Source organism: Hipposideros armiger, unplaced genomic scaffold (genome assembly GCF_001890085.2).
Source record: "Hipposideros armiger isolate ML-2016 unplaced genomic scaffold, ASM189008v1 scaffold_264, whole genome shotgun sequence".
In the NCBI taxonomy this organism is placed as follows: Eukaryota; Metazoa; Chordata; class Mammalia; order Chiroptera; family Hipposideridae; genus Hipposideros; species Hipposideros armiger.
Window position 1 is genome coordinate 518,559 of NW_017731614.1, and position 27,901 is coordinate 546,459.

The following is a 27,901-nucleotide window of genomic DNA, read 5'->3' on the forward strand; positions in this document are numbered from 1 at the left end:
GGTTCAGCAGTTCCCAGATGCTGCTGAGGTAAATCCATTGAAAAAAGTCCCGAAGTGATTGCACTGATCTTCCGGGCTTGTAAACCATTGCTTTAGGAGCAGCCTTTGCCTGAAGTGGTTTACACGCCGTCAGTCCCTAGAGCCTTGAGAGCCCAGGATGTGTTGGGTGTGAGCATACCTTTTTCTGACCTGGGATGTCATTTGGATAAAAGGGCAGAGCTGTGAAAGAAGGTTGAGATACACTCATGAGGTGGTACCTCAGAAGCTGTGTGTGGTTGTCAGTTCTGTTTCTGTCTTCTTTTGCTTCTAGTGGAGTCTCGACCACAATAGACCCATTCTGGGACATCAGTTTGGATCTGCCTGGCTCTTCCACCCCGTTCTGGCCCCTGAGCCCTGGGAGTGAGGGCAGCGTGGTGAACGGGGAAAGCCACATATCAGGAACCACTACGCTTACGGACTGCTTGAGAAGGTGAGAAACCTGCTAGCACTTCTGTAGAAAAGTAAAGGTTTTTCCTTGCAGGCAGTGGTCTCTCCTTGCCTTAGTCTGTTCAGAGTAGTGATTGATCAGAGTAAAGGCCTAATAAATTCAGGACCACCCAGGTTCCCAGTAGTATTTTCTTTTACAAGTCTAGTGGAGAACATGAGAAATGATATGACAACCTACACATAGCTACAGTTGGTGCCCCGTGGCTCATACTGATTTGTCACATTTTTGCAAGGCGACTGGCTATTCTGTCCACCTAGCTTTGCGCTGTAGGATGTCTGTATCACAGCTACTATTCTACCCCACCCCCCATGTAAATTAACAGCAAAAGTGAAAGTTACCTCACCTTGTGTGGCTAATAACCTATGCCAGAGATGGCACTAAAAGAGCTGGCCCGTCCCACTGCAGGTGATTAAAAACATATCTGTGATGTCCTGGGTGCCTTTAAACTCCTGTGTACATCCAGGCATTTACTACATCATCGATTTAGACAAGTGATAAGGTTTAGGATGTAGTTGCTATAAAGTGTATTTACATAGCTGATACGTACAATTGTGGTGAGGCCAGAAACCCTTCTAAACTTAATTTTAGTTGAGTGTAGTGTTTTACAACCTTTATTTTCTTTTGCTCGCATTAGTTCAAGGCCACTGCAGACAACTCCCTGGTTGGCGGAAGCACTCCACATGGAGACGGATATGCTTCTTGATTTTTGCCTTGCTGCATAGTCAGCAGGCCCAGAAGTGCATGTTTAAAGTTTTAAAATGCATTTACTTTGTTATACTGATAGATCCAGTTGTAAATGAGGTATCAGATTTGTAATTTGGAAGACAAGCATATAAATAATCAAAACCAAAAGAAAATTTTTTCAAGAGAGTATTTACAACAAAATTAAATTTCGTGGTAAATTTTAATAAAATTGTGCCCACAAAGCAGGTAACGAGGGACACTGTAAACTGCTTGGGAAGCTGTCTTAGTTAGGGCCGAAGTGGCTGAGACACGGTGGGGTCCGTTGGTGTCCAGTTTTTATCATCAGGGTCCCTTTCAAGTTACATTGAGGGTAGATCCCAGAGCTGGTGGAGGAAACTTAAGGCACATGTGATGTGTAGCTATAGACCCTCCGGGTGTTCGGGTGTCTCAGTGAGGGTGAGAACTGCAGTGGTAGTGGGCACTGTCACTGTCCACAGCTCCTGCATGGATGCTCACCTGTGCTCCTTGGACCCTTTGTGGAGGAGACAGACTTCGTGGAACCGTGAACGCTGCCCTAGTAACAGGGCAGAGCTCCGCGAAGCCTGTTGCCTCCCTGGGGTTTCCGTGGCCCCACCTTGTTGTATGGGCCCCATGGTGTGCCCTTTGATCTTTGTTGCCTCATTGCTATTTCAGTTCATTTACGTTTGTATGTTGTATTTTCTCAATCGGGAATGAAATACAACGCGCTCAGAGGAGGAGACTGCCTCAGACTATTTCTGTCCTCAGGGCACTAACGTGCTGTTGGGCATCTGCCTTGACCCTGTCAGAATTCATGCAAGGTTGTAAATGGCAGACACTGACTGGTGAGCTTAGACAGGCAAGGAAGTCGGGTAGCTCACAGAATCCATGGGAAGGCTAAGAGAACCCGGCAGTGAGTAGGCGGTAACCGTGGGAGGACCAAGAACCAGCAACACACGTCCCACCGCTGCCTGGCTGCCCCAGTGCAGTCAGAGTGCTGCTCCTGCAAAAACAGGTCTCCCCACATCTGCTTCTTGAGAGTACTTCCAGATACAAAGTCCCTGTGAGGAGCATGCAGCTGGCTAAGCCTGGGTCAGTGCCTTCATAGCTGGGGGGGTAGGGGGTGCGCAGAGCAAATGCTGGCTTTTGTGGTTGCCTTCCATGATAAAAGGTGGGCCCTGCCCCTGCTGGGGTTGGAAACACCCCACATGGGGGAAGGGAGGCGTGGGTGGATACCTGAAAAGGTATGTGAATTGGGCTCCATTTTCCTCCCCTAATTTCTGTATTTATAACTGAATTTGAAGTCAAATTCTCTTCATGTCTGATGTTGTGGGGCTTGTTCAGCATGTTTTTTTGGGGTCTGAAGCAGCTTTTGTGGTAGGAAGTTAGCATAGTTTGAGATGACAGTGATTTGGGGGCAAGTATACTTCAGCTTGTGGTCACTGAACATGGAAAGAAAAATGACATTATTAGGAACTTCTGGAAGAGTAAACAGAAAACATCCAAAGATGACTTGACTGCTGAGCATTTTGCACTGCATTGGTGTCAAGTTTTGAAAATGTATATATATCATCATGAGTAGTGGTGTGTTTATTGACCAATTGCCAAATCGATAATAGTTAATAATGGAAATATAATTGGCTAAAGCATGTGAATCACAATTCGAGGGTAATTAAAGTATTTACAGCCCCAGATTGCACTTTAGGAAGCTTGAACCTGTCTGAAAGGAGTTCCTGAAGCAGATCTCGAGGCTGTGTCACCTGTTCACTGTGGAGGAAGGCACTTGGGGCTCCTTGAAGGAAGTGTTCCTTTTCACTTGAAAGTTTGTTGCCTCGGGCACCTGCTTTCTACCATCTGTGCCTTGCTTAGCACTTGGAATGCTTGAGGGGCGGCAGAGTCCTCCACCCAGTTTTAGCTGCGCTTGGCATTGGACTTCAGTTCTAAAATGAAATGTTTTTCTCTGTGCACAGTCCTCTGCTGAATGGTGACACAGATCTGAGTACTGGTTCCTGCTGTTGCAAGCTTGCTGAGATGTTAGGGAAGCGGTCGCTGCCGCTGGTCCCTGAGTAGTATGCTTGGAGTGGGACAGAACCGTGTTTTGAGTTGGAAAGTGGATAACGGAGTAATGTTGTGGCAGCGCTAGCTAATGTGTAACCCAAAGTCCTCACTGTTAACTTGGGTACGCTCTTCCCACCTGCTGTTGATTTTGAGCAGCCAGTCCATGCCCAAACTGCCCTGATTGTTTTTTCTTTTAGTGTTTTTTACAGTTTGTTCAAATCAGGAGTCAGACTAGGTGTACACATGACATTTGGTTGATTGGTCACCTGAATCTCTTTAAATACAGGCATCAACTTCCTCCCCTTTCTTTCCTTGGTCATTTGTCCACAGAATTTCCCACACTCCGGACCTTGTCGATGGCGTGTGGGCTGATTCTCGCAGGTTGCAGTGAACGTGCTAGGTTGCCTTGTTAATCCTCCCTCTTTCATGAGATGTAACTGTTCTCCTCACAGGTCCATTCCTGGACGCCTTACGAGCAGGCAGGGGGTCAGCTCTGCACAGGGGGGCCTCGGGCTGCCTGAGGTGAGATGGCAGAATTTCCAAAGGAAAATAAACAGGGATTTCCAGACCTGGTTGAGAAAATATCGAATTTTCTGTTTCTCCGCTTTAAACTTTAAAAGTTTGGCGTAAACTGTATTGAAACGTGTTTCATGGGTTTTTATCTTTGGTAGATACCACCTGTGCCAGAAATGCTTGTCGATCTCTCTGGTGCAGCCTTTCTATCTCATGATCTATCTTCATTGTTACAAAGTTACCATTTTGCCAAATGTCTCATTTTTTAAATTAAACTTTTAAATTTTGAGATAATTGTAGCTTCCCATGCAGTAAGAAGTAATCCATGGAGAACCTGTGTATCCTTCACCCAGTTTCCCTCAGTGGTAACTTGTAAAATGACAGTCCCGTGTCACAGCCAGGACACTGCCATCGATGCAGACAAGATGTGGGCACTTCCCTCCTGGCAGGAGCCCTCACAGCCACACCTCCTGCCTCCTTCACCCCCGGCAGCCACAGATCTGGTCTCCATGTCTATGAATTCCACCTTTCAGGAATGTTACTTTGATGGAATCATACAACATGGAACCTGGTGTGTCAATAGTCTATTCCTTTTTATTGCTGACTAGTATTCCGTGGTGTCACGTACCAGTTTGTTTAACCACTCGCCCGTTGAAGGACATCTGCGTCGCTCCCAGTTTTTTGGGGGTTTTTTGTTTGTTTGCTATTACAAATAAAGCTGCTAAAAACATTTGTGTACAGTTTTTGTGTGAACGCAAGTTTTCATTTTTCTGGGACAAATTTGATTGCTGGGTATTAATAGTAGTTAGAAAATTAATAGTATTTCACCAGACTTTTCATTTAAAAAATGTAAGGTAAGTATTTTTTAAAGTGATAAGGAGAGAAGGTGAAGAAGGTAGTTTCAGTTTTTTCTTTGTGAAATTATAAATACCCCTAACTGTATGTATATTTTCTTTTTTAAAGATTTGTTATTGAGGAATTACGGGGATGGGAACAGTGCTGGGGAATTGGGGGAAGGGGAACAGACAAGTTGTTTTCGTTTTGTTCTTCAGTCTAGTTGTGGAGGACGTTGCTTCACTGGCCCAAGTTGGCACCTTCATTGCGCTCTTCCCGGGCGAGGCAGATCAGTCTCCGGCTTCTGGACCGGCCGCTCAAGGCGGCTGCTGGCCACTCACGCTGGCTGCTGGCTACACACGGTAGCCCATGGCAACCCACTGCCACAGGGGCTGCAGCCTACGCTGTCGCCAGCGACTCACGGCAGCCCAGCTCCAGGTTGAGCTGTTGTTCAGCATCTTAGCTGCGGAGGGCAGTGTCACTGGCCCTCATATGTGGGATCCAAACCGGGGCCCTCTGGCGTCACAAGCCAGTTCTTAACCATCGTGCCACTCGGCCGGCCCCTGTATGTATATTTTCAGTAAGGAAATTAATCTACTGACAGTGATAGAATAACTCTTTTCCCTCTCTTACCTCTTACATCCTTTTCTCTTAAAAATGTATTTTTTAAATGCCTTGTAGATTTACTAGACCAGAGCACTTGGGAAGCAGTGCCAAGATCAAATGCAGTGGCTGCCATAGCTACCAGGAGTCTACTAAACAGCTCACCATGAAGAAACTGCCAATTGTAGCCTGTTTTCATCTCAAAGTAAGTTTCCCAGAAAAAAATTTGGTGGCAGACTCAATTTTTAGTCCCCAGTACAACTTACAGCCTGTGGGTTTGACATAAAGAGTACATTTTATAATGGCAGTGACTGTAAGGAACGCTAAAGAAACAAGGGGGAAATAAGTGGTAACTCCCTGTCTTCTGTTGCCGAGAGAGGTCTGTTGTGAACAAAAAGTGATGACTGTGTCATGAAAATAGGATGGGAGTTGCTCTTCTGGAGGTGGGGATTATTAAGGTTTTACTACTTCTACCTAAATTCTTCCATTCTCCCCCCAAATGTTCTGTTTTTCTTTTACTTAAAAGCAAACAGAGATGCTTAGCATAATGATTTAGTCCAGGGGTCGGCAAATGACGGCTCACAAGCCACATGCGGCGCTTTGGGTACGTTCCATCTCAAAAGTTTGCCAACCCCTGGAAGAGCCAATCCTGTCCCTCACAACAATTTAAAAAATTTGAGAGCCATAATATATTTTTACATAATCATCATTATGTGAATAATAAACTGTAAAAATTTTATAAATGGAACTATGATAGTTTTATTTTCATTTTCAATTTTACTTTAGAGCCACAGCTTATGAGCCACAGTTTGCTGACCCCTGGGTGGCTCTTCTGTCTCAAAAGTTTGCTGACCCCTGTCCAGGGGTCAGCAAGCTCTTGTAAAAGGGCCAGGTAGTAAGTATTTTAGGGTTTGTAGCCATATGATCTGTTTCATATTTTTCTTTGTTTTATTTTATGACCCTTTAAAAATGTTAAAAGAAAAAAAAAAACATTCCTAGCTTGCTTTCTGGCATTGGTGGCCCCTGATCTAGTCAAAGGAATGTCTTGTATCTAGTGAAAGAGGCAGTGTGTTTGTTTTTTCTTCCAGAGGTTACCAGTACTTGTTCTCTACTATCTTGCACTTTGCTAGGCTTGTTATATTTTTTGTACTTTATCACTCTGAACAATCACATCATTTCAAGACTTGAACCCCATAAATTAGATTTCTAGGGATTGCTATTGTGTTATTGAATCTGTAAGCTCCAGACATGGCCAGGAGGTGATCAGAAAGTGAATGAAAAGCCTACTTTGGGGTGTGCACAGAGAAGCCCGTTACAGTCTCATCCCTCTTCCCTGTCTCCCCCATTTTTGCAGCGATTTGAACACTCAGCCAAACTTAGGCGGAAGATTACCACATACGTGTCCTTCCCCCTGGAACTGGACATGACCCCCTTCATGGCGTCCAGGTATGGAAGGGTTTGTCCAGCTGTGTCCAGTGTCAGGAGGGGTCAGTGATTGGCACCGACTCCCTGATGAGGCAGTTGGTAGAACATTGATATAACCGTACCTGCAAAAACCAAATTATTACCTGATCTTAACCCAAGACACATTTTAGTTTAATGGGTTGTTTTTCCTCAGATGTCCTGTTTTAGCTTTGGGTTTTCCCAAGCAATCCTTTATCACCTTTCAGACCCCAATAGTCATCAAGGTAGTGTCACAATAAGAAGGCCTCATTTTAGCTGATGGAATTGATTTTGGGATACAGATAAAAGTAGTTGATTTTGCAGGAGTACATTCCATTTCTCTTGTCTTCAAATCTTTATGTCATAGACCACATGAAATTTACCCTCCTTCCCAAAACTCAACACTTACTAATATATTGGACACATGTTAGTTTCCGGGGGGGCACTGTAACAAATTACCACAGACTTGGTGGCTTCAGGCAGAAAGGTGTTGGCAGGCCTGTCTCCTTGGAAGGACTCAGAGTGGATTCCGTTCTCTACCAGGAGGTGTGCTACATAGGTCTGGGCAGGCTCCACACCGTGCGGTACGTGTGCTCTCAGCAGTGCACTCCCCAGCCTGTGCCTCGATTTCCTCACCGTAACGTGGAGATGGATAGTATCTGCCTAAAAAGAATTGTTGAAGAACTAGAAAGTGTACATAAAATGGATCCAGCACAATGTCTGGAATAGTAGGCCCCCAATAATATTACTGTTGTCATCTAACCATTAATTTTTGGTTAATTATTGTAAATGATGCTGAGTTTTGCTTTTGTATGTCACAGCAAAGAAAGCAGGATGAATGGGCAGTACCAACAGCCTGCGGATAGTCTTAATAATGATAACAAGTAAGTGGTGCCCTTTGGGGGTGTCCTGGGGCTCCTGGCAGGACTTGCAGGGATGCCCCAGCTGCATTCCTGAGGAGAAGGCTGCATATTCAAGTGGCAGTGGCAGAGCTCATTGCTTTGGCCACTGGCCTGCTTTCTGTCCACTAAGCTATGTTGAAAATACATAAGCCTTATATTAGGAAAGGACTTTTCACACCTTTATCATAAATACTGCCTCCTGTTATAGGAGACTCACCCCTGTCTCCTGGCCTCTGTGTGACTGAGGGTCAGGCAGCCCAGCATCTGCCTTCACTGGCATTGGTACGAGGCCTCTGCTCTTTTCTTTGCCATCCTTCTTACCGTTGATGTGGCAGAAAGAATGAAAGGAGAGAATGGTTACGGTATCTCCCAACACCACTTGCTCTCACCACTTCCACTAAATGTGGTTCCAGCGAAGAAACTTGAGAGCTGAGAGGGGCCACACAGGTGTGCTCTTACCCTGTGTGCACCAGCTTTGGTTCCTAGGGTACTAACTGTTTGGAATCAGTGCGCTACACCGCACTATGCAGGCTTCCAACTGCTTGGTGACAAAATTGAGTGACCTGCTCTGTCTCTCCCCACTCCTTTTCTCCCAAACCAGATACTCCTTGTTTGCAGTTGTTAACCACCAAGGGACCTTGGAGAGTGGCCACTATACCAGCTTCATCCGGCAGCACAAGGACCAGTGGTTCAAATGTGACGATGCCATCATCACCAAGGCCAGCATTGAAGACGTGCTAGACAGCGAAGGGTATGTCGGGGTGGCAGCTTGTTTCTCCAGTTCGATTACATGGAATCCAGAGCCACATCTGCTCTGGGTTCCATTCAAGGAGGTTTACTTTCAGTGGTGGGAGTGACGAGGCTTGTTCTGGACAGGATGCCAACCCCGAGACAGTGTACCTGGGCAGGACACTGATTAATGCCTTAACACAGGGAATGTGGTGGTGGTGGTCATTTATTTTAGTCATGGTGTGAGCTGACACATGGGTGCTTTGGTGGCTCCTCTTTATTTTTCCATTTTTTTTTCCTTCATGGCACATTATCATCCACCTTTAGCTCTGCCAAATCCTTAGTCTTCAGACAGTCAGCAGGATCTGGCCCCAGGGATGAGCTGCCATGTTTGTGAGGCACATGTGGATGGTGTATTCTGAGCTTTGGGGAAGCCCTCTTGGGAGAGAGTCTGTGTAAAGAGTTGTGTTGGAGAGGTCAGCCTTGTGGCTGAGGAGGCCAGAGCAGGGGGGTATTAGACGGAATCTGTTCCAGGAGTCTTACCCCAGATTGCCCGACACAGGCAGTGGCAGTCAGACAGAGGCCAGGTTCAGGAGCTGTGTGGGAGGTGGGACTGACGGGATTCATGCGTCCTGGTGGATGGGCTCAGGGGCTTGGGCATTCGGTGGGGACACTGCCGCTACCTCGCTAAGGACTCATGCAACCAAGAAGTCACATGGCTGGTGAGTGCCAAGGCCGTGGCGCCAGGGTCATTGGCTGGGGAGGGTTGGGTTTGCCTGACCTCTTGTGAGTTTAAACACAAACATGCGTCTGTCTTTGCTCCTCAGATACCTGCTGTTCTACCACAAACAGTTCTTGGAATATGAGTAGCCTTACCCTCAGCTGGTCAGAACAGGGAAGGCAGGAGGTGGCAAGCCCCACAGAGTGATCACTGACATCCTGATAACCACCACCTACACAGAAGTGCCCCGAGAGCAGCAGACTCCTCTGCAGCCTGGCCCAAAGGAAGGCAGCAGCCGTCGGTGCCCAGGATTGTGGGGTTCGAATGGACAAGTCCTGGGGTGGGAGGAGGCTCCAGGAGGAACTGCACAACCGAAAAAATGAAATGAGGGGTGTATTCTGCATGGGAAGGGGCAGAGTAGATGTGTCACTAGTGTATCTCCTTTGCTCCTCAAGCAAATGTGTGGGTGATTGGGATGGGGATACCCCCACAGCATGGAGCAGCCTTGCCCTGGTGCTTCAGTTCTGCTGCATGACAGTTAAAAGGCGCTAGCCCATGTTAAAATTATGGGTCCATTAAAGCAGTAGAGAAGACAAAGATACTGTGCAAGAATGGAGGACTTTGCAAGGATCTTTGTCTTCGTGAGAGTTAGTATTGAATATGTATAGTATGGAACTCGTAGCTTCTGTTTTGTCAGCAAATACCAAGAACCCCCATCCCCACCCCACCCCAGAGCTTATGGAACTGAAGACACTAACTGGGGTTTCCAAGCATGTCTGTTCTGCAGATAACGTAGCATCAAACTGCATGTGGAAATATCAGCCTGGGTGTTCTCCCTCGGTTTTCTAGAAATAGGCATTTTCTTATCCCCGTCCCTTTTCCTCTCTTTTTCCACAGTGGTAAATTTCATAAAAGTAATGATAGTAACGTGAATGAATTATTGAGTTTGTACTGAAATCTAGATAGTTTTTCCTTTATTCTTGAGAGTGACTCTTGCTTTTGGTGCTGTTTTGTTCCGCCCCCCCCCCCCCCCCCCCCCCCCAGCATCTGTGTCCTGGTCAAAGCTTGTGGATGCAGCAGAGGAGAATCAGGCTGCAGCTAATAACTGTCTCTATCTTGTTCATCTTTTGAGAAAATAAAGCATTTCTTGGTGGTTTCCTTGTTTCCCTTCCACATATTTTCTTCTTGGCCTCCTGTCCTACCTGCTGCCCCTGTCGCTGCTGCTGCTTGGTAGCTAGTATGTCGGATTGAAGCTGGAGTAGCTTCTAGTGGAGACTATGTTACATTGCTCAGTGCTCTGCTTTACATTCAGTGTAGTTTAAATTGTAGCAGGAAAAAGTGACTTTGATTGAACTTGTGGGAAGAGCTGATTGAGGAGCTGGAATGATACACATTGTTCTTTGTAAGATTTCTTGCATGCATCTAGCTATCCAAACCCAAACTTAGATTGTCCATTTCTGAGAAATTGCAACCCAGAAACATAGGGGAGAGAAAGTTGCTTTAATATAGTTTGTGAAACCAGCTGTGCTTGTCCCAGGAGCCCAGTCTGCATCTGAACGGGAATATTCATGCCTGGAGAAGAGGAGAATCATCTTTTTCAGGGTCAGCAAACTTTTTTCATGAAGAGCCACATGGTACATATATTAGGGCTTTGTGGGCCACGTGGTCTCTTGCCATAGATAATACTTAAACAAATGAGCCTAGCCGTGTTCCAATAAAACTTTATTTATGGACACTGAAATTTGAATTTCATATAATTTTCATGTCATGAAAAAAATTTTCTTTTCACTATTTAGAAATGTGTAAACCATTCCTAGCTGACAGGCAATACAAAAACAGGCAGTGGACCAGATCTGGCTCATTAGCTAGTGAAGTTAGGAAATGGGGTAGTCACAGCAGGAGTTGAGTAGTTACTACTCAGTATAGATAATGCTAGAATATGCAAAGAGACATTCATACTGCAGAATTATCATATATGGAAAAATCCCTAGTGATAGGTATTTAAAATTTTTTTTCAATGTCAGTTGATATCAATATTATTTTATATTAGTTTCAAGTGTACAGCATAGTGATAGTTTTTTAAGCACTTGCTCAGTTCATTCTCAGTTATATTTCTGCATTTAAGGAACATAGGTTTTAAAATAGCAAGTGTTGGGCCGGCCGAGTGGCTCAGTTGGTTAAGAGCTCGCTCAAAGGTTTGAGCTCTGAGCAACAGTCCAGCCCGAGCTGAGCTGCTGCTGAGCTGCCAACAGGTGGCAGGATGGCTCAGCTAAAAAAAAAAAAAAAGAGTCTACTAAAATAGCAAGTGTTATCAGAGAAATATGGATGGGTGCAGATTCTCAGAAATGGCCATCTTTGTCCAAGGTGTGTGTGTCTGTCTATCTGCTACAAAGATTTCTTCTAGAGAGAGGCATTGTCTTTCATAAGGGAAGAATCGAATGGAAAGGAGAGTTGACTGAAGTTGGCCTGCAGAGTTCTTAGCCATGGAGTCTCTTCCTGTGATTTGCCGCCTGGTGGCCCCCTGGCCATCCTGGAGTGTCCTAAATGCAGAGTGGGGACAAAGCAAATGTATTGGCCTTGTAATTTCTGGCAGATTACCTGTGGTATGGCCAGCCTGTTGCCCAGATCTGTCCCTCACCTATACCCCTTCCTGCCTCTGCTTGTGTTCGGGGCTCAGCTGCTCTGAGAATATGACTGGGAGAGACAGTGGAACCACGTTTATCTTTTGTAGACATTGTTTTAAACTTTTGTATCCAAAGTAGTTCTCTTTATTCCCTTTGGCGTTGGTGGTCTAAGTGTTGCTGGAGAGTCGGCCTTTCTCAGCGCGATGTCCAGGTCCTTGGCATCTTGAGCAAAGAATTGAATGAGATACCGAGGCAAAGTAGTGAAAAAGCAGTTTATTAGAAGCGAGAGGTACGCTTCAAAGAAATGGAAGCGGCCTGAGCAGTAGAGAATGGCTCAAGGGCCCTGACTAAGGAGGCCTTGGGTGTTTTTATCGCTTTTTCCCTAGAATGGGCTGTTCCTCTCTGGGCATGGGACCACTTGATTGGCACTTGTGATTGACAAGAGGTTATTACTTCATCTGTGCAGGTGGAGTAGGTATTTTGTATCCATTTGTTTCCCAGCAGGGTGGGAAAAGAGGAAGTTTGGGGTGGAGAGGGGAGGTCTCCTGGGGGGTCGCATTGTATGGGTTGTGTTGGAAGTGCAGGAATGCAGAGACCCAATGCCTGCCTCTAACTGCCTGCCTGGTTTTCCTTTTGAGAGACATGATCCCCATAAAATCTCTATGGGAAGCTGAGGGACAGGAGGTCTTTTCTTCTGTATCTGCTTCCTGCTGGGCAGGGGTGTAGAGCTGTCCCTGCCTATTGGGGGATTCACAGAACTCTCACCCTAGCTGATCTCAAATGAGAGGAAGGGGTCTTGAGATCTGCCTGGAAGACCATGTTGGCTTCTCTGGTTGCTACTGGCAATCTTGCTGGGGAATCGTCTGTATCCCCAAGGCCCCTGAATGAGGAAAAATAGATTTTCTATGATTCAGATACTGATTAGAAGAGTAATCAAAGCCAGGAGCTAAGGAACTAAGAAACTAGGGAGGAGACTTAACATTTCTATACTTAACATTTCTACAGGAAAGAAAACTTAAAAGTTTTTTTTTGGGGGGGGGGCAGGTTTACTTGCCCATAACATAAGCACTTAACCTCTCTCTCTATCTGCCACCGAGAAACTCCCCTCCGACTGGACGAACTAGTGGCGTGGGAAGGGGGTGGTTCTGCTGCTGTGATGTTTGCCCCCTCCTTGCGCTGCCAGCCATATGCCCTGTGGTTGGTGTGCTCATTTGAATTTGCCTCCTTAGGAACAAAGTATTACATATGGGTTTGGGAATTTCTTTCTTTGTTTTTAAGCTCCTGATCCAGGAAAATGGTTTTCTTGTTTGCCAACAACCACCCCATGTAGGTGTTCAGATCATTACCTAGTGTGTCTGTTTGACCACTAAGGAATCATTGGGTGACCCCACTCCCACCACCGTATTTAAAATAACCTGTATTTCTGAGCTGTTGACTGTCACTTGAGCGCTTCACAGTGAAAATGGTGGACCTCCGCTCTTCAGATGTCTGAGTAGGTTCCGAGCAGTGTGATGAGTGGTGGGTCAGGGCCAGGGCCCAATGGGTAGCCTGAGGGCTGCATGGCCGTGCCTTCCTCGGGCCCACAAGGCCCCTCTCCGGTCTGGTGCTAGAGTGTCCAGGACTCACCTTCTGCGGCAGCCCCTGTACCATATAAACCCGAGCATTTATGGTTTGGCTTGGTGTGTATGCTTTCTTTGTGTAACTGCCCCTGTTTTAAGCTTTGAAGTGACTGTTTCGTTTGCTGTTAACGTAAAAGTTGTAAGAAGATTCCAGTGATCATGCTGTGGATTAATTACCAAGATGTTTACACCTCTTTTACCTGTCATTTTGAGGAACTGTTTGACTCTTCTCCCTCCCTTAATGGCTTGTAGTCTTTCCTATGTCATAATAAAGGTACATTTTATTCTGAAAACTGGCCAGCTCTGCCTTTCCTATACGAGCAGCCAGACAGGTGCAGGGGACAGGAGGCCCCAGGCTGCGGCCACCCCGGGCGGGTCTTGCTGAGATGGGAGCCCTGCCGAGTGCAGGGGCCAGAGGTGCAGCCTTGGTTTGTGCCAGTGCAGAGCCCTGGGTGCCGGAATATCCATGCAGCCCGCGCTGCCTCGTTTTCTGTGATTAACCTGCAGTTTCTTTGACCCTGTTTTCCTCTAATGGGCATGGTGATGATGTATCCTAGATTGAGGACGACCATGGGCCTTCAGAATTTGATATGCATAAAAGTCACCTGAGGGGCTTCTTTAAATGTGGGAGTCTGCCAGATTTTCATTCCAAGACCTGAGAATGTTGTACAGGGATATGCATCTGCAGCAAGCTCCTCACATGATGAGAAAATAGTGTATAAAATAAATGAGCGAGGAGAAGATAGGCATTTTGTGCTGCCCTTGATTCTGTAATTGGCCCCAGGGCTGCAGGTGACATCCTTCTTCCATTCCCCCTTGTACACTTCTCTTGCCCTCAGAACCTTAGCTGCTCTTTACCCGGTTGACCCAAACCTTCATTTCTGAAGTGTCCTTTTTTGGATGCCATTGTTGCAAGTTCCTTTACTTCTCTTACATGGAAACGCCAAGAGGCACCAGAGAATTTCTTGGGGCTCCGGCCTTAGTCCTCCTGGCCCCATTGTGCAGCTGTCTTTTCAAATTAAATAGAACCAAGGTTGTCTTCCCCAGCGGAAGCGCTGCCTTTGGTGTCTTAAGACCTTCACGTCAGCAAAGCCCAAGGAATAAAAATGTGTGATGGAGTTATTAAGTGTAATAATGCTGAAAAGGACCAGTCTCATGCCCACCCCTTGATCCTCGGACCCAGTATGTCTTGGCTGTGGGGGAGTCTGCACCACATAATAGCCTCTGGTTAAAAGCATAAAAGTCATCCCAGGAGAGGAGAACCCCATCCCTTCACCATAACAGTCTTCAGTAAGCTCAGTGCTTCCAGGTGGAGGTGATGCAGTAAGAACAGTTCTACAGACACAAGCCCTGTGCTGCATGGCCTCTGCTGTGAATCGGATTCCCTGATCAGAAGTGAAACTATCAATACATGGAATGTTGAAATAGTGGATGGTGGTGCTGACAGAGCAGGCAAATCCATATCCAGAATATTGGTTTATTCCAGTGAATACAAGTATCTGCCCCCTCCATGATGGAAGAGGCCCAGGATCATCATATGGAACCTGCCACCAGGTGGCTAGCTGGTCCTCCTAGGAAATGCCATTCCAGGGAGTCAGTGCTAGTCTACTGTTAGCCGGTTAGACACGCTGCATTCGTCAGCCTGGTGATTCTTGGTCAGGGCAAGTCTGTGACATTGAGCCTGTGTAGTCTCCACCAAGCAAGCCTGATGATGGGAAGGAAGCAGACTCCACCCACGAGGCATGCCATTTTGCTTCCCCGATCCTTAAGAGCACCCTTTGTAGGGATTCTCGTGGGTGTCTTCACAGCCTGTGCCCATTTTGAGAGATCTGTACCTGTCCAGATTTTATCACTAATCTTTAAATCGTATTCCAAGTCCTTGACCATCCAGCCAAGCTTTTAGCAACTCCCTATAAATTGTTGTAGCTCAGCACTTTTGGACCCATCTCACTCCAGACAAGGTAGGTAACCAGATGTTTGCTTCCAAGTTCCACTGGCAGGCTTTTCTCACCACTGTCCTATAGGAACATCCTCAGTCATCTGGCTACAAGGAACACTTGATGCCATTGCAACAGGTGTCTGTGGGAAGAGCGAGCCACCTGCTCATGTCATTTACTGTACCTTGGACATGTCCGAACTCAGTCTCTTACGTGCCATTCGCACTATGGCTGCTGTTCACACCCAACCTTAAGGCTGAGCAAGTCAGACAGTACTCAGTAATGGGATGCTCAGGCTGCACGCTCAACTGTTGTCGCGTGAACAGATGTTCAGGTTCCACTAAGTCCAAGAAGCAAGCAGATGCTATTTTTTTAAATTTTTTATTGGGGAATTGGACGATGGGAACAGCACTGGGGAATTGGGGAAGGGGAACAGACAAGTTGCTGTCGTTTTTTTGTTCTTCAGTCTAGTTGTGGAGGACGTTGCTTCACTGGCCCAAGTTGGCACCATCATTGCGCTCTTCCCAGGCGAGGCAGATCAGTCGCCGGCTTCTGGACGGCCGCTCACGGCGGCTGCTGGCCGCTCACGCTGGCTGCTGGCTACACACGGTAGCCCATGGCAACCCACTGCAGCAGGGGCTGCAGCGTATGCCATCGCGGCGACTCATGGCAGCCCAGCTCCAGGTTGAGCTGTTGTTCAGCATCTTAGCTGTAGAGGGCAGTGTCACTGGCCCTCATGTGGGATCCGAACCAGGGCCCTCTGGCATCCCAAGCCAGCTCTTAACCAACGCGCCACTCGGCCAGCCCAAGCAGAAGCTATTTCTAAAATGGAGAATGAACATCTGCAGGAGAGGATATATTGGGTTGGTGGAAAAGTCATGACACATTTTTGCAACGAAAAACAGAAAAAATACGTCATGATTTTTCCAACAACTCAGTAGATTTGGTTTGCTCTGCTCTGCGATCTTGGTGCTGTTCCTCTCCTGTTGGTCCTGCTAGTCTCTGTAAAGCCTCCTCTCCACCCTGGACAAGTCTTACACACTTTATCCCAGTGTGGGAGCTCATTTAAGTTGGAGACAGTATTCTTCATGCAACAAATTCGTGCAAACTAATAGGGACTCTAGAACTCCATGTGACCTCATTCTGTCTCCTTCAGTGGGTCGGCCTGTCCCCATAGAAACCAGTTTGGTACAGTGGGAAAAGCTCTGTTTAAGAGGTGAGATGAATGTTCTAGTTAGGGCTCCGTGCTCACTGATAGTGCTCCTGGGACTGGAGATTCCCCTCTGAGCCCCTCTGGCCCTTTGTCTGTTAGATGAGAAGAGAGGGAGGTTAACATGGGTGGTCTGAAAAGTCCTCTCCAACTCCCATGGATGAATCTAAAGATACTTCCTGTGCTGCTTCTGATGGTGATACCAGTCAGCCATGAATGGATTTAAGTGCTGGTAGCTAGGAGAGGAGGAAGAAATGTAAATAAGTTGATTTTTTGTAGAACGTTAAGACTAGAAAAGACTAGAAATGATCAGATCAGGCTCCTGAATTCATTCATTCAGCAACTCTTTGGCAATCCCATACCTTGCGAGCGCTGTTCTGGACACGAGGATAAGAGAGACCCAAGTCCTGTTCTCAGGGAGGGTACAGCCTGGTGGGGGACAGTATACGTCAGATTGTGGTAAGTGTGTGTGGAAGAGACGGGTGAGGGAGCCAGTGCACAGCAGCAATGGCAGGCTTCTCACTCAGGGTGGTCAGAGGAGGCGGTCCACTCAGGACACCTTCAAGCAGAGACCTGAGTAAGGAGAGACCAAACGTGAGCTATCAGAGATGAAGCTTGCCAGGTGTAAGGAACAGCGTGTCTGCCCTTGAAGCCTGAGGCTGAGAGGTCGCCAAAGCGAGCTCGCCCCAGCCACTGTGGAGTCCAGCCCACATTGATGGTTTCCCTTGTAATAGGTTAGATTATTTCGTGTCAGGAACACACTGGAAGGTTTTAACCAGTGAAAAGACATGATGTGATCAATGTTTAAGAATGTTGGCTTCCAGCTGCCAACTAGGAAGTGGAAAGCCAGACAGGCTCACCACTCCCCTAGAAATAAAAAGCCAGATAATCTACAGAATCACATCCATGTGGTAAAGCGGCAAGGCAGCCAGTGAGCCTGAAGCCTAAGGAAGGCATGTGAAAGGGTGACGTGAACACTGGCCCTGTGGCCGAGCATAAGGAAGAAGGCAGAGTGGCCATGCGAGGGGGTAAGAGGAGTTATGCTGATGAACTGCTAAAGGCCGGGTGTGGGTTAGCATGAGAGCCTAGAGCTGAGAACTGCAGACAAGCGGGGTTGACACCACTTGCAGGTTCTCCATAGACTTCCACTGGACCCTCATTAAAAAAAAAAAAATACCATGCACACAGTGGGAGACCAGAGGGTGCCTCCCTCAGGGGTGCCGCACGGCCTGGGGCAGGGGAGCAACCACGATGGGAGAGGTACACACAGGCCCACTCAGATTCTCCCTAACAAAGGCCACAAGCTACTGGGGAAAGAGCAGCAAAAACTTGTAGGCCTCAGAATACAGGTGAAAACCCAGTGAGGGTGGCAGGAAGGAAAACCCTTATGTGCAGTGGAGGGCAGGAAGCTGTCCTGGGCCTGAGCCACGAGCCGGCCCCAACTCCCGGGGAAGGACCACTGCAGAAGTCTCTTCCAGCCCAGGAGCACAGGGCCTGCCCAAGGCTGAGATGGAGCCGGCTGATGGCCTCCCCACCCAGGTCAGCAAGCTGAGGGTGCAGCAGGAATGTCGGGAACCCATTCCCCACCTGAGAACATGGTCACACTAGAGGAGTTTGAACGCTGAGGTGATCACAGCAACAACAAAACCCAAACCAAGCTCTGCTCACGACCCAGTTGACTCCACCCCTCACACAGCCTGGCAGGAAAAAGGCCACCCACTTCCAGGCATAAACACTTCCTACTTCAGTCTCTGCTCAGGTCTCGCAATCAATAAAAAATTTCAAAACATACAAAAAAGTAAAACAACCCATTGCCAAGAGACCAGTTAACAGCCAGGCTTAGAGATGACCCAGATTTTGAAATTACTAGGCAGGAAATTTTAAATAATTCAGGTTAATAAGTTGAAGGCTGTCATGGAAAATGTGGAACACCACATGAGTAGATGGGGAACTTCAGCAGAGAGGTGGAAGTATAAGCAAGTCACAAACAGTGATCGAGCTAGAAGAAAAGCATGGTAACAGATGGAGAATGCCTTCGATAGGCCCATCAGTAAACTAACACAACTGAGGAAATAAGCAGTGAACTTGAAGGTCAACAGAACTTACCCAAGCTGAAACACAAAGAGAAAAAAGAATGGAAAAAACCCAAAATAACAGGGCATCAGTGTTATGGGACAGTATCAAACAGTTTGAAGAGATAATGCCCAATATATTTTTTTAATGAAAAACATCAAGCTACAGATCCAAAAACCTCAGAGAATGCCAAGCAAGATAAATCACAAAACAAACCTAACCAAAATAAAAACTCCTAGACACAACATACTCAAACTGCTAAAAAAAGGTAAAGAGAAAAGTTTGAGGGCACAGGTTACGGGGGTACAAAGATAAGAATTATAGCAGCTGTCTTGTCAGAAATTACACAGCCATTTAAAATGCTGAAAGGGAAAAAACTGGTAACCCCAAAGTCTATACCAAAAAAAAAAAATCTTTCAAAAATGAAAGACTTTTCAAATACAAACTGAGAATTTATATCCTGCAGACTTGCACTATAAGAGATATTAAATAAAAATTCAGATGGAAGGAGTATCATACCAGACAGAGACTTGGGTCTACACATAAAAAATGAGGATTTCCAGAAATGAAGGTAAATATAAAAGGTATTGTTTTTCTTACTTTAAATCACTCTAAAAGGTATTGAATTTCTGAAGCAAAAAGAGTAGCAATATATTGTGAGTTTATAGAATGTGTAAAAAGTGAAATGTATGACAACCACAAAAGATGGAGGGAATTGGGAATATGTTTCTTATACTCTGTGTGAAGTGTTATGAGGGTTGACTGTGATTAAAGATGTATATTGTAAACAACCATTAAAAACTTTAAAGAGGCATAAATAAAAAGGTAAGTGTTTGGAGAAACAGAGTAAAGTGGTGGTTACCAGGGGCTGGGGGTGGGGGAAGTGGGAAGATGTTGGTCAAAGGGTGCAAACTCCCAGTTAGAAGATTTAACAAATTCTGGAGATGTGATGTACAGCGTGGTGATTATAGCTAATTATACTTGAAAGTTGCTAAGTGAATTGATCTTAAATGTTCTCACCACAAAAAAGATGGTAATTATGTGACAGGATGGAGGTGGTAGTTAATGGCCTGGTGGTAATCGTTTTGTACTTTATAAATGTATCCAATCAACAGTGTAAACTTACACAATGTACTATGTCAATTATGTCTCAACAAAGCTAGGGAAAAAAAGATCAGTGTTGCCATGAAGTTGGGTGGGATTGACAAGCTATGGCCCACTGTCCAAATTCGACTTGCCACCTGTTTTCCTAAGCAGTTTTGTCAGAGCAGTCATCTTGCTTGTGTACTTGTCTGAGGCTGGCTGGCACACCACAGCCGACATGACGGAGTGTGCAGTTGTTGCCACAGGCACTGAGTGGTCAGCAAAACCCAAGAGACTACTACCTGGTCCTTTTCAGAAAAGCCTGCTGAGCCCTGGACTAGGGGACAAGGTGAAAAAACAGGGAGGCCGGTGGGGGCCGGTGCAGTCACCCAGGTGAGAAGTGACGGGAGCTCGGCCTCAAGAGGCTATGACGAGTGGCAGAAACCAGAATATGTTTAGGAGAGAGAACCAACAGACAGAGCATAGATAAAGTGAATAGTACAATATTGAGTGTAGTATTTAGTGTCTCAGATTGTCTTTTTAGCAAGGAATTCCTGTTTTCAAAAACAGAAAAACAGAAACAAAAGAGCAATTGAAAAACTGATAACAACCCAGATTACTTATGTCAGATGGAAGCTGGAGTTGGGCACTCAGCACCCTGGCTCTTCCCATTGTACTAGAAACACCCACTCAGCTCCTGACTTCCAGTGAGCAGAATCTGAGAGTTGCAGAAGGCCTAGAAGACACACCTTTGAGACAAGCCTTAGCATTCCAAGGGGCACAGTGGCAGAACCCAAATGTGCTATTACGTTGCCAGCATCCAGCTGCTATCTACTGGTTACGGGGTTTTAGTGTCAAAACTGAAATAAGACAAGAAGTTTTCTTGCACTGGGCATGGTGGTGGGAAACATGACAGCCGACATGTCTCCATTTGCCTGTTAGGCTGACTACAGCGGGTCAGACACATGTCACGCTTGGGCAGGCGCTCTTTAAATCCAGCTTACCTGCAGACAGAGATGAAACGGGTGGACTTGGGGACGGCCTGTGTTAGGGGCTGAACTGTGTCCCCCACCGTTCATGTGTTGAAGTCCTAACGCCAGCACCTCAGCATGTGACTTTAGAGAGTCTTGACAGAGGTGATAAGGTTACAATGAGACCATTAGGGTAAGCCTGATCCAATGACTGGTGTCCTTATAGAATGAAATCAGTTTGATGCAGTCACACTGGGAGAAGACTGGCCAAGGACAGCAGCCTGGAACAGATCCTTCCCCCAGGGAACTAGTGTTGCCGTCACCTGGATTTCAGATAGCTCAGCTCCAGAACTGCAAGACAGTGAGATTCTGTGGTTTAAACCGCGCAGTGCGGGGTACTTTAGTACAGCAGCCCTGGGAAGTAGATACAGCCTGGTAGCCATGGCCGGTGATTAGACGAAGCAGCATCGGGCTTCCTGTCTACACCTCCCAGTATGTTATGTGAACCCTCAGCGTGTGCAGGTGTGTGCAAGGTAATCTTGGGTAGCACGGAATGAATAATTTTAATTTACATAATCATGTATTTATCTTACTGCAAAAACGCTTCTAAGATTCGTTATGCATTTAAGGTTTAAATGCTATTAAAATATAAATTTCAATGCTAATAAAAATGTAAAATATAGGTAACACCTAAAATTGTGAGGTGCTTAGTGTTAGTCAGAGTCCATAAAATTTAGCATAAGATTAAAGTAGGGTAGAACAAAAGGTGAGTTAAGGGAAAGTAAAACAGGCAACTGCTAGTGCAGGTTGGTGGCTCGACGGCCAAAGGTGGGTGCAAACGAGAACACCCCTGGGGCTCAGCCTGCCTGCCCTCTCCTGTCCACTCCACACCCTGCTACACATGCACACACGCATGCACTCTGTGATTCGTGCCCTCCCTGAGGAGGCATGGTGAGGAATTATTTTGTAGACGAAATGTAAGGAAGCCCAGCTCTAGCTCTCCTGGTGTTGGCCACAGGCATACACTCTTGTGGGCCATTCCTTTGCTTTTCCTTTTAGCAGAGTCCCAGTGTGTACCCACTGCATCTGACACCACAGGTCAACAAGCTCTCTCCCCAGCCTGCTGGACAGCCAACATGTAGGTCCTGGGAAACCAGAGGGCTGTGGCTGCGGCCACGTTGTATTGGGATCCCTCAGCCAAGGGCTGCAGCGTGAGAAGATCCAGAATCATCACAGGGGAAGACATGACCAGAACCGGTGACAGAAGGGAGTGGGTAACCATGGAAGGTTTTATTTCTATAGACGGACTCTTGGGGACTGAGTCCCCCAAGCACAGGTGACTTTATTTTAGATGTTTAGATGACGACCTAGACCTAGGTAAAGGGCAGTGCTAGCCTGCTACCCTGGCACCTTTCTCTCCCCCTTTCTCTTGCTCTCCCCAATCTCTCTCACCATTGCCTCCCCACCCCGTTTCACATGGCTGGGCCCCCATCCTGGGCAGATGCGCACACGACCTGGAGGCTGCTGTCCGGGCGGCCCACGCAGAGCTGTCCAGCTACTGTGGGGTCGGGGCTTCCGCACCACGCAGCACACGCAGGGCTGGGAGTCCCTGGAGCGCCTGCACTCTCCTGGGCGGGCACCCTGCACTCGGGGAAGCAGAAGCTGCAGGTCTCCACTGGCTCTGGTGGCCCATCCACCGTGCTCCCAGCTTCCATCCAGTGATCTGTGTGGGAAGGGGAGAGGGCGCTGGCCTTTGTCCCGACGCCCCTCCGCCCTGCACCCAGAGTCAACCCGGTTGTGGAAGAATGAAATGCTGCTCGCAGACCAGAAACCTCTCTGCACCCTGCCGTGCCCTCCTCCACCCAGCCGGCTGCCAATGCCAGCTCTCCTGCTTGGGGGAGCCTGTGCAGGAGCAGGCTTTCACAGCTTGACTGACACTCTTCCTGTGCCCCCCAAATCCTGGAAGACCACCCCCGGTTTTAGTCCCACACCCCCAGGTCCCTGCCAACCCCATGGCAGTTACCCTACACCTGCCCTTACTTAGGTGCCCCATCTCTTCCTTCCCTGTATTTGAACCTGATTTCACCAACATAGGAAAAAGACTGCAGGGATTGGGCCAGCCGAGTGGCTCAGTTTGTTATGAGTGCGACCTCTGAGTAACAGGGTTGCTAGTTTGATTCCCACATGGGCCAGTGAGCTGCGCCCGAGCTGAGCTGCCAACAGGTGGCAGGATGGCTTAGCTAGTGGGAGCACGTGCTCCTAACAACAAAGTTGCCGGTTAGACTCCCACATGGGATGGTGGGCTGTGCCCACCCGCAACTAAGATTGAACATGGCACCTTGAGCTGAGCGGCTCTGAGCTGCCGACGGGCGGCTGGATGGCTCAGTGGGTAGAGGGTGTGCTCTTAGCAACAAGGTTTCTGGTTTGACACCCCCCCCCATGGGATGGTGGGCTATGCCCACCCACAACTAAGATTGAAGGACAACTTGGCTGTTCCCCAATTCCCCAACACTGTTCCCTTTTCCCAATTCCCCAATAAAACCTTAAAAAACACTGCAGGGATTTGCCTCAGGCCTCTCCCAGGAAGCAGCTCACCATTTAGAAGCAGTGGCAGTGCCAGGACAGAGGGATGGCTGGCGGCTTGTCCCACAAGCAGTGGGGGGGCAAGGACCCCCGTTTCATGCTCACCCTTGGAGGACTTGGCCCGGGTCTGACATGGCCCTGGGGGACGCTGGCAGGAGAACTGGTCCCCCCTCCTCTTGAGGAAGCAGGCCATGGCCAGGAGAAAGCAGCAGATGATAGCGCCAAGGCAGAGCCCCAACGTACTGTAGACCAGGGCCAGCTGATCAGCGCTCAGCTTCAGCCCCGGAAGGGCTGTAAGACAGCAGTGAAGCCCTGAGTTCAGGAGGGGCCCATCACTGCCCAGGACCCTTCTCTGAAGTGCCCCCATCTCCCTTAGGCCAGCAGCCCCCTGCCCTACAGCCTTCCTGTCCCCTCATTAGGCCCATGCATGGGCATCCCCACACCCCCCTGGAGGGCCGAGCCCCAGCTGCCGCTTGCTGTGGGCCTGTCTGATTCCAGGAGAAGCTGGCTCCATTCCTCATCCTGAGGCCTGGCTGGCACGCTCTCTGGACCCTGGAGGAAACCAAACCCCTCTATCTGAGGCTGCTAGCAACTTCTTCCAGGACCTCAGAGCGGGACACTTCTCAAGCTGGTCCTTTTGGCTGTCTCCACTTGCTATGGGGATGTAGAATGGGACAATGCCATAAAGGTGGATGGACATATAATTGGACAAATGAATGGACAATAGTCCAGGGAGGGTGTTTCCATCTGTCCTGACGGGGGCCGTCCCCCAAGGAGAAGCCTTCCTGAGGGAGCACACACTGGCAGTGAACCAGGTGTAGTTGCTAATGAGCCTGGGACAGCTGGTGTAAACCAGGAGGGCCCTGGGAAATGGGGCCCCAGTCACTTTACTTCTCAGGGCCTTGAGCCTCTTGTTTGGGTGCCGAGAAAGACTCAGCCCAGGGCCAAAGCCCTCCCTTGAAATTTCTCCCCATTCCAAGCTTTTCCTGGGCCCTGGAATTGGAGCACCCTTTAGGCCCTGGGGTGGAAGGACAGATGAGCCTGAGTTAATATAATGTGTATGTAATATACTCATGACGTGGACCACCTACTGAGCCCTTTCTGTGTGCGGGCACTTCCTGTAGTGTCTCCTTTAATCCTCCTGCTCCTAGGAAGAAAGACTGATTGTCTTCTTTAAAAAAACAGATATAATTCATATGCCATCAATTCACCATTTAAAAGTGTACAATTCAGTGGCTTTTAGTACATTCATGAGGTTGTGCAGCCATTACCACTACCTGATTTGAGGCGTTTCCATCACCTGGGTACCCACTAGCAGTCACTCACCACCCCCCTCCCTAGGTCCTGGCAACGACTACACTACTCTGTCTCTGCGGATTTGCCTATTCTGGACATTTCATAGGAAGGGACTCTGACTACAGGTGATCTTGGGAGTCTGGCTTCTTTTACTCAGCATGTCTTCAAGGCTCATCCATGTAACATACGTCAGGACTTCAATCCTTTTTATGGCTTGAAATACTTCATTTCAATGGTATGGTTCAAAAGTATGGTTCAAATACTTCATTTGTTTATCCATTCATCTATTGATGGACATTTGGGTTTCCACCTTTTGCTATTATGAATAATGCTGCAATGGCCACCTGTGTACAAGTCTTTGTAATATGTATATATACCTAGGACTGTTTTCCACAAGGGCTACGCCATTTTATGTTCCATTTTACAGATGACAAAACCAAGTCTCAAAGTCACATGCTCCCAGTTGCAGACCTGCACTTGGGAACTGGTCTGATGGACTCCAGGCCAGTGCTCTGGGCCCGCCACACAGAGGTGGACACTGCCCTTCACCCTTACTCAAGCTTCTTAGGGTCAGGAGTTTCATAAAGCGACAGAGTTGGCAGGTGTCACCCTGAGGTTTCATAGGGAGAACAGGAGCTCTGGGTAGGCTGATGTCACCACCCCTAGGCCTGCAGTGCTGACTTCATGCCCCATGCCCAGAGCTCTGAGGGCCATGGGGGAGGGGGAAGCAAACCCCACCACCACCACCACCACCAGTGGGGCACACAGAACGCTGGTGCTGCAGATCTGGAGACTGAGGCCCTAAGAGGTTAGAGGATCCAGGAAAAGGGCACAGAGCAGAGCACAGTGGCGTCCACATTTCCCTACTTCCAGGCGTTTCCATCTCTTCACCTCCTACTTGCCTCTGGAATAAAATGAAAACATCATACTGACTGGATCAATGGGGAGAGGCCAGCAGTCTTCACATCAGAGATGGGATGCCTAGCTACCAAATGAACTGCATGTCTATTCAAGGGGAAAGACTAAAGTAAACATTTGAAATGTTTTCAGCATGAATTCTAGCATCTCTTAGACTGTGGCAGCGAGTGTTCAAAGATGGCCCCCAAAGAATCACTTCCCCATATCTTGCCCTTCAAATCCAGGCTATTGGGCCTCACTGTCACCAGTAGAATGAGGTGGAGATGGCACTGTGCCAGTCCTGGCCTATACCCTGGCAGCCTCTGCTTTTGCTCTCCTGAGAGCCCTAAGCCACCAAATGAGAAGTTCAGCTGGAGAGGTCCCGTGGAGAGGCCCATGGAGCAGGGTCGGCTCTGAGACTAGAGGGAGGGACAGTGACGCCCAGCCATGTCACCACCCAAGCCGAGCCTCCAGGTGATGCCATCCCCAGCAGTCTGCCTTCAACTACACCGAGATTGAAAGCCACACCTGCAGGAGACCTGCCCAACTGAGTCCAGTCACCCACAGAACCATGCGAGACAATAAAATGGTTATTCATTCACAGGCCACTAAGTTCGGGTGGCTTTCCGATGCCCCAGCAGACAACCAGAACAGAGACTCTGCTCCTGAAGGGGGGAGGGCTTGTCCCAGCCCCTTTTCATCCTTCTGCCCAGACCAATGATTTGAAGTTTCCTGTGGGAAATGAAACTAGTTGCTGCCTGGTGACCGACCCCTAAACATGCATTTCAAAACCTCTGGAGTAAGAGAAAAGCAAAACTACAAAAGATGTCACTTTCCACGAATCTCACAAAGGCACAAAGGCATGGGAAAACAAGGACCTCACTCCTTGGTGGGAGTGAGGGGTTGCCTCTTTCGAGGGCCATTTGGAACCATCTACCAACACCGAAAACTCACTTTCCTGATTCCTGTGGCCTCACTAACTTCGCTTCCAGGGACACATCCCACTCACAGACACAGGCTTTCATTGGAGCTTTGTAACAGCAAAAGCCAGGGATAGCCTAGCTGTCCGTCACTAGGGGAACAGTTACACGGACTGTGGCATATCCACAGCAGTGTCACCAGAATGAATGCAGCACGTCCGTGCATCCTAACATGGACCCATCCCCTAGAGATATGGAGTGACAGTGGAGAGGTTTCAATGCCAAATAAAACACATAAGGAGATGTAAATATGCCTTAGATAAGAATAGGTATGAAAGGACAAACAAAAAACTGCTAATAGTCACGCTTCTGGGGAGAGAAACGGTAGCTAGAGGTGGGATGGAGACTCATTTCCAAAACCTTTTAAAAAATAGCTTCTTTTAAAAATGATCTCTGTGTATCATATATTCAGAACAGAAAAACAGCTCAAAGCTGCTGTGGTAGTTCACACTTCCAAAGACTCAGGTTAAAGGCTGACCAGAGGATGGGAAGACGGAGGCCCAGCAGCTCCTGGGGACACTAACAGGAAAGTCATCCCCATGCTGCTTTATGCGCTGCTTGGATGGGCTCAGTCACTGGCTCTGGCAGCAATAAGCGCCAAGACTCTCCTGGGGGAAGGGACGTGGTCAATTCTCTGTGACCAGGCCACCACGAGACAGAGGCCTTGTTACTTGCTTCACTGTCTGCTGACCCCAGGAGCAAAGGCGCACAGTCGCAAGTTTTTGTCAGAAAAGGATGCATTCTCTGCCCTTGTCTAAAAATCAAGTCCTGGGGGAGACAGCCCCTGGACTGCAGATGCAGTTCCTGAGTACTACCACCGGGGGGCATGACGCTTCTGACCCCAGCCGACAGTCTATTTCCAAACTGGTTTTTGTTTTGTTTCTTTACTGTCTTCAAAGACCTTTCTCACCTAAAAATAGAATTGCCCGTGACTGATTCTGCCCCAGCTCAGGCTCGGGCTGGCCAGCTGGGCAGCATTATAACTTGTCGTTTAGGGGCCAAGCAAAGGGAGTGACCTTGGACAGGGCTGGGCCAAGAATCCAGGCATCTCGGCCTCAGCTGGGTGTAACCGTGGGCAGGGAGGCGCAGCTACACTGCTTGAGTTGAATGTGGTTTTGGACATTTTACTCAAGGTCTTCAGGCCTCAGTTTCCTCCTCTGTAAAGTGGCATAAGATATTCCTATCTCTCAGCAGGTGCTTGACATCCGTGGGATTACTGTGAATGCGCATGAGGCAGCTAGGCCAGGGTGGAGCCTTCTGGCCAATCGCCAAGCATCCCCACCCCCACAGCCCAGCTAGCTGTCCATGGGGGTGTGGTGAGGCCCCAGTGGTGACTGTGGTGTGGCTCCTGGCACATGAGGCTTTCTGCTTCTCCCCCCCCACCCCCGCACACGAGTTCGAAACATAGCTTGTGGGCCATGTCCACGTGGAGGTGAACGCGATTTCTACACATGGCAGTGCTATTTGGTCAATGTTCACACTTGAGGGGGGTTCCTGCAGTGAGTGCAAGCCTCACTCTCAGGAAATCAGGGGCCTCCAAATGTCCGTATCTGTGGGCTTTTCCCCATAAAGGACCCCTCCCCAACCCCCTCTCTGTGAGAGAGAGAGAGAGAGAGAGAGAGAGAGAGAGAGAGAG

At 48.0% G+C, this 27,901-nt stretch overlaps 2 protein-coding genes across 4 annotated transcripts in view; one reads left to right on the forward strand and one right to left on the reverse strand.

Annotated features, from left to right (window-relative positions):
• The window catches only part of USP22 (ubiquitin specific peptidase 22), a 46,595-nt gene extending 36,445 nt beyond the window's left edge, over positions 1-10,150 (forward strand). For both annotated transcript variants that reach the window (XM_019656726.1, XM_019656727.1), the window contains exons 8-13: positions 311-469; positions 5,276-5,402; positions 6,552-6,643; positions 7,462-7,524; positions 8,144-8,293; positions 9,099-10,150. In XM_019656726.1, the coding sequence (XP_019512271.1) occupies positions 311-469; positions 5,276-5,402; positions 6,552-6,643; positions 7,462-7,524; positions 8,144-8,293; positions 9,099-9,141 (634 nt within the window). In that variant the 3' untranslated portion in view covers positions 9,142-10,150. The remainder of the gene's footprint in view (positions 1-310; positions 470-5,275; positions 5,403-6,551; positions 6,644-7,461; positions 7,525-8,143; positions 8,294-9,098) is intronic.
• Positions 10,151-21,388: 11,238 nt separating this feature from the next.
• The window catches only part of TNFRSF13B (TNF receptor superfamily member 13B), a 55,469-nt gene continuing 48,956 nt past the window's right edge, over positions 21,389-27,901 (reverse strand). For both annotated transcript variants that reach the window (XM_019656630.1, XM_019656629.1), the window contains 2 exons: positions 23,198-23,383; positions 21,389-22,232 (listed from right to left, as the gene is read on the reverse strand). In XM_019656630.1, the coding sequence (XP_019512175.1) occupies positions 21,982-22,232; positions 23,198-23,383 (437 nt within the window). In that variant the 3' untranslated portion in view covers positions 21,389-21,981. The remainder of the gene's footprint in view (positions 22,233-23,197; positions 23,384-27,901) is intronic.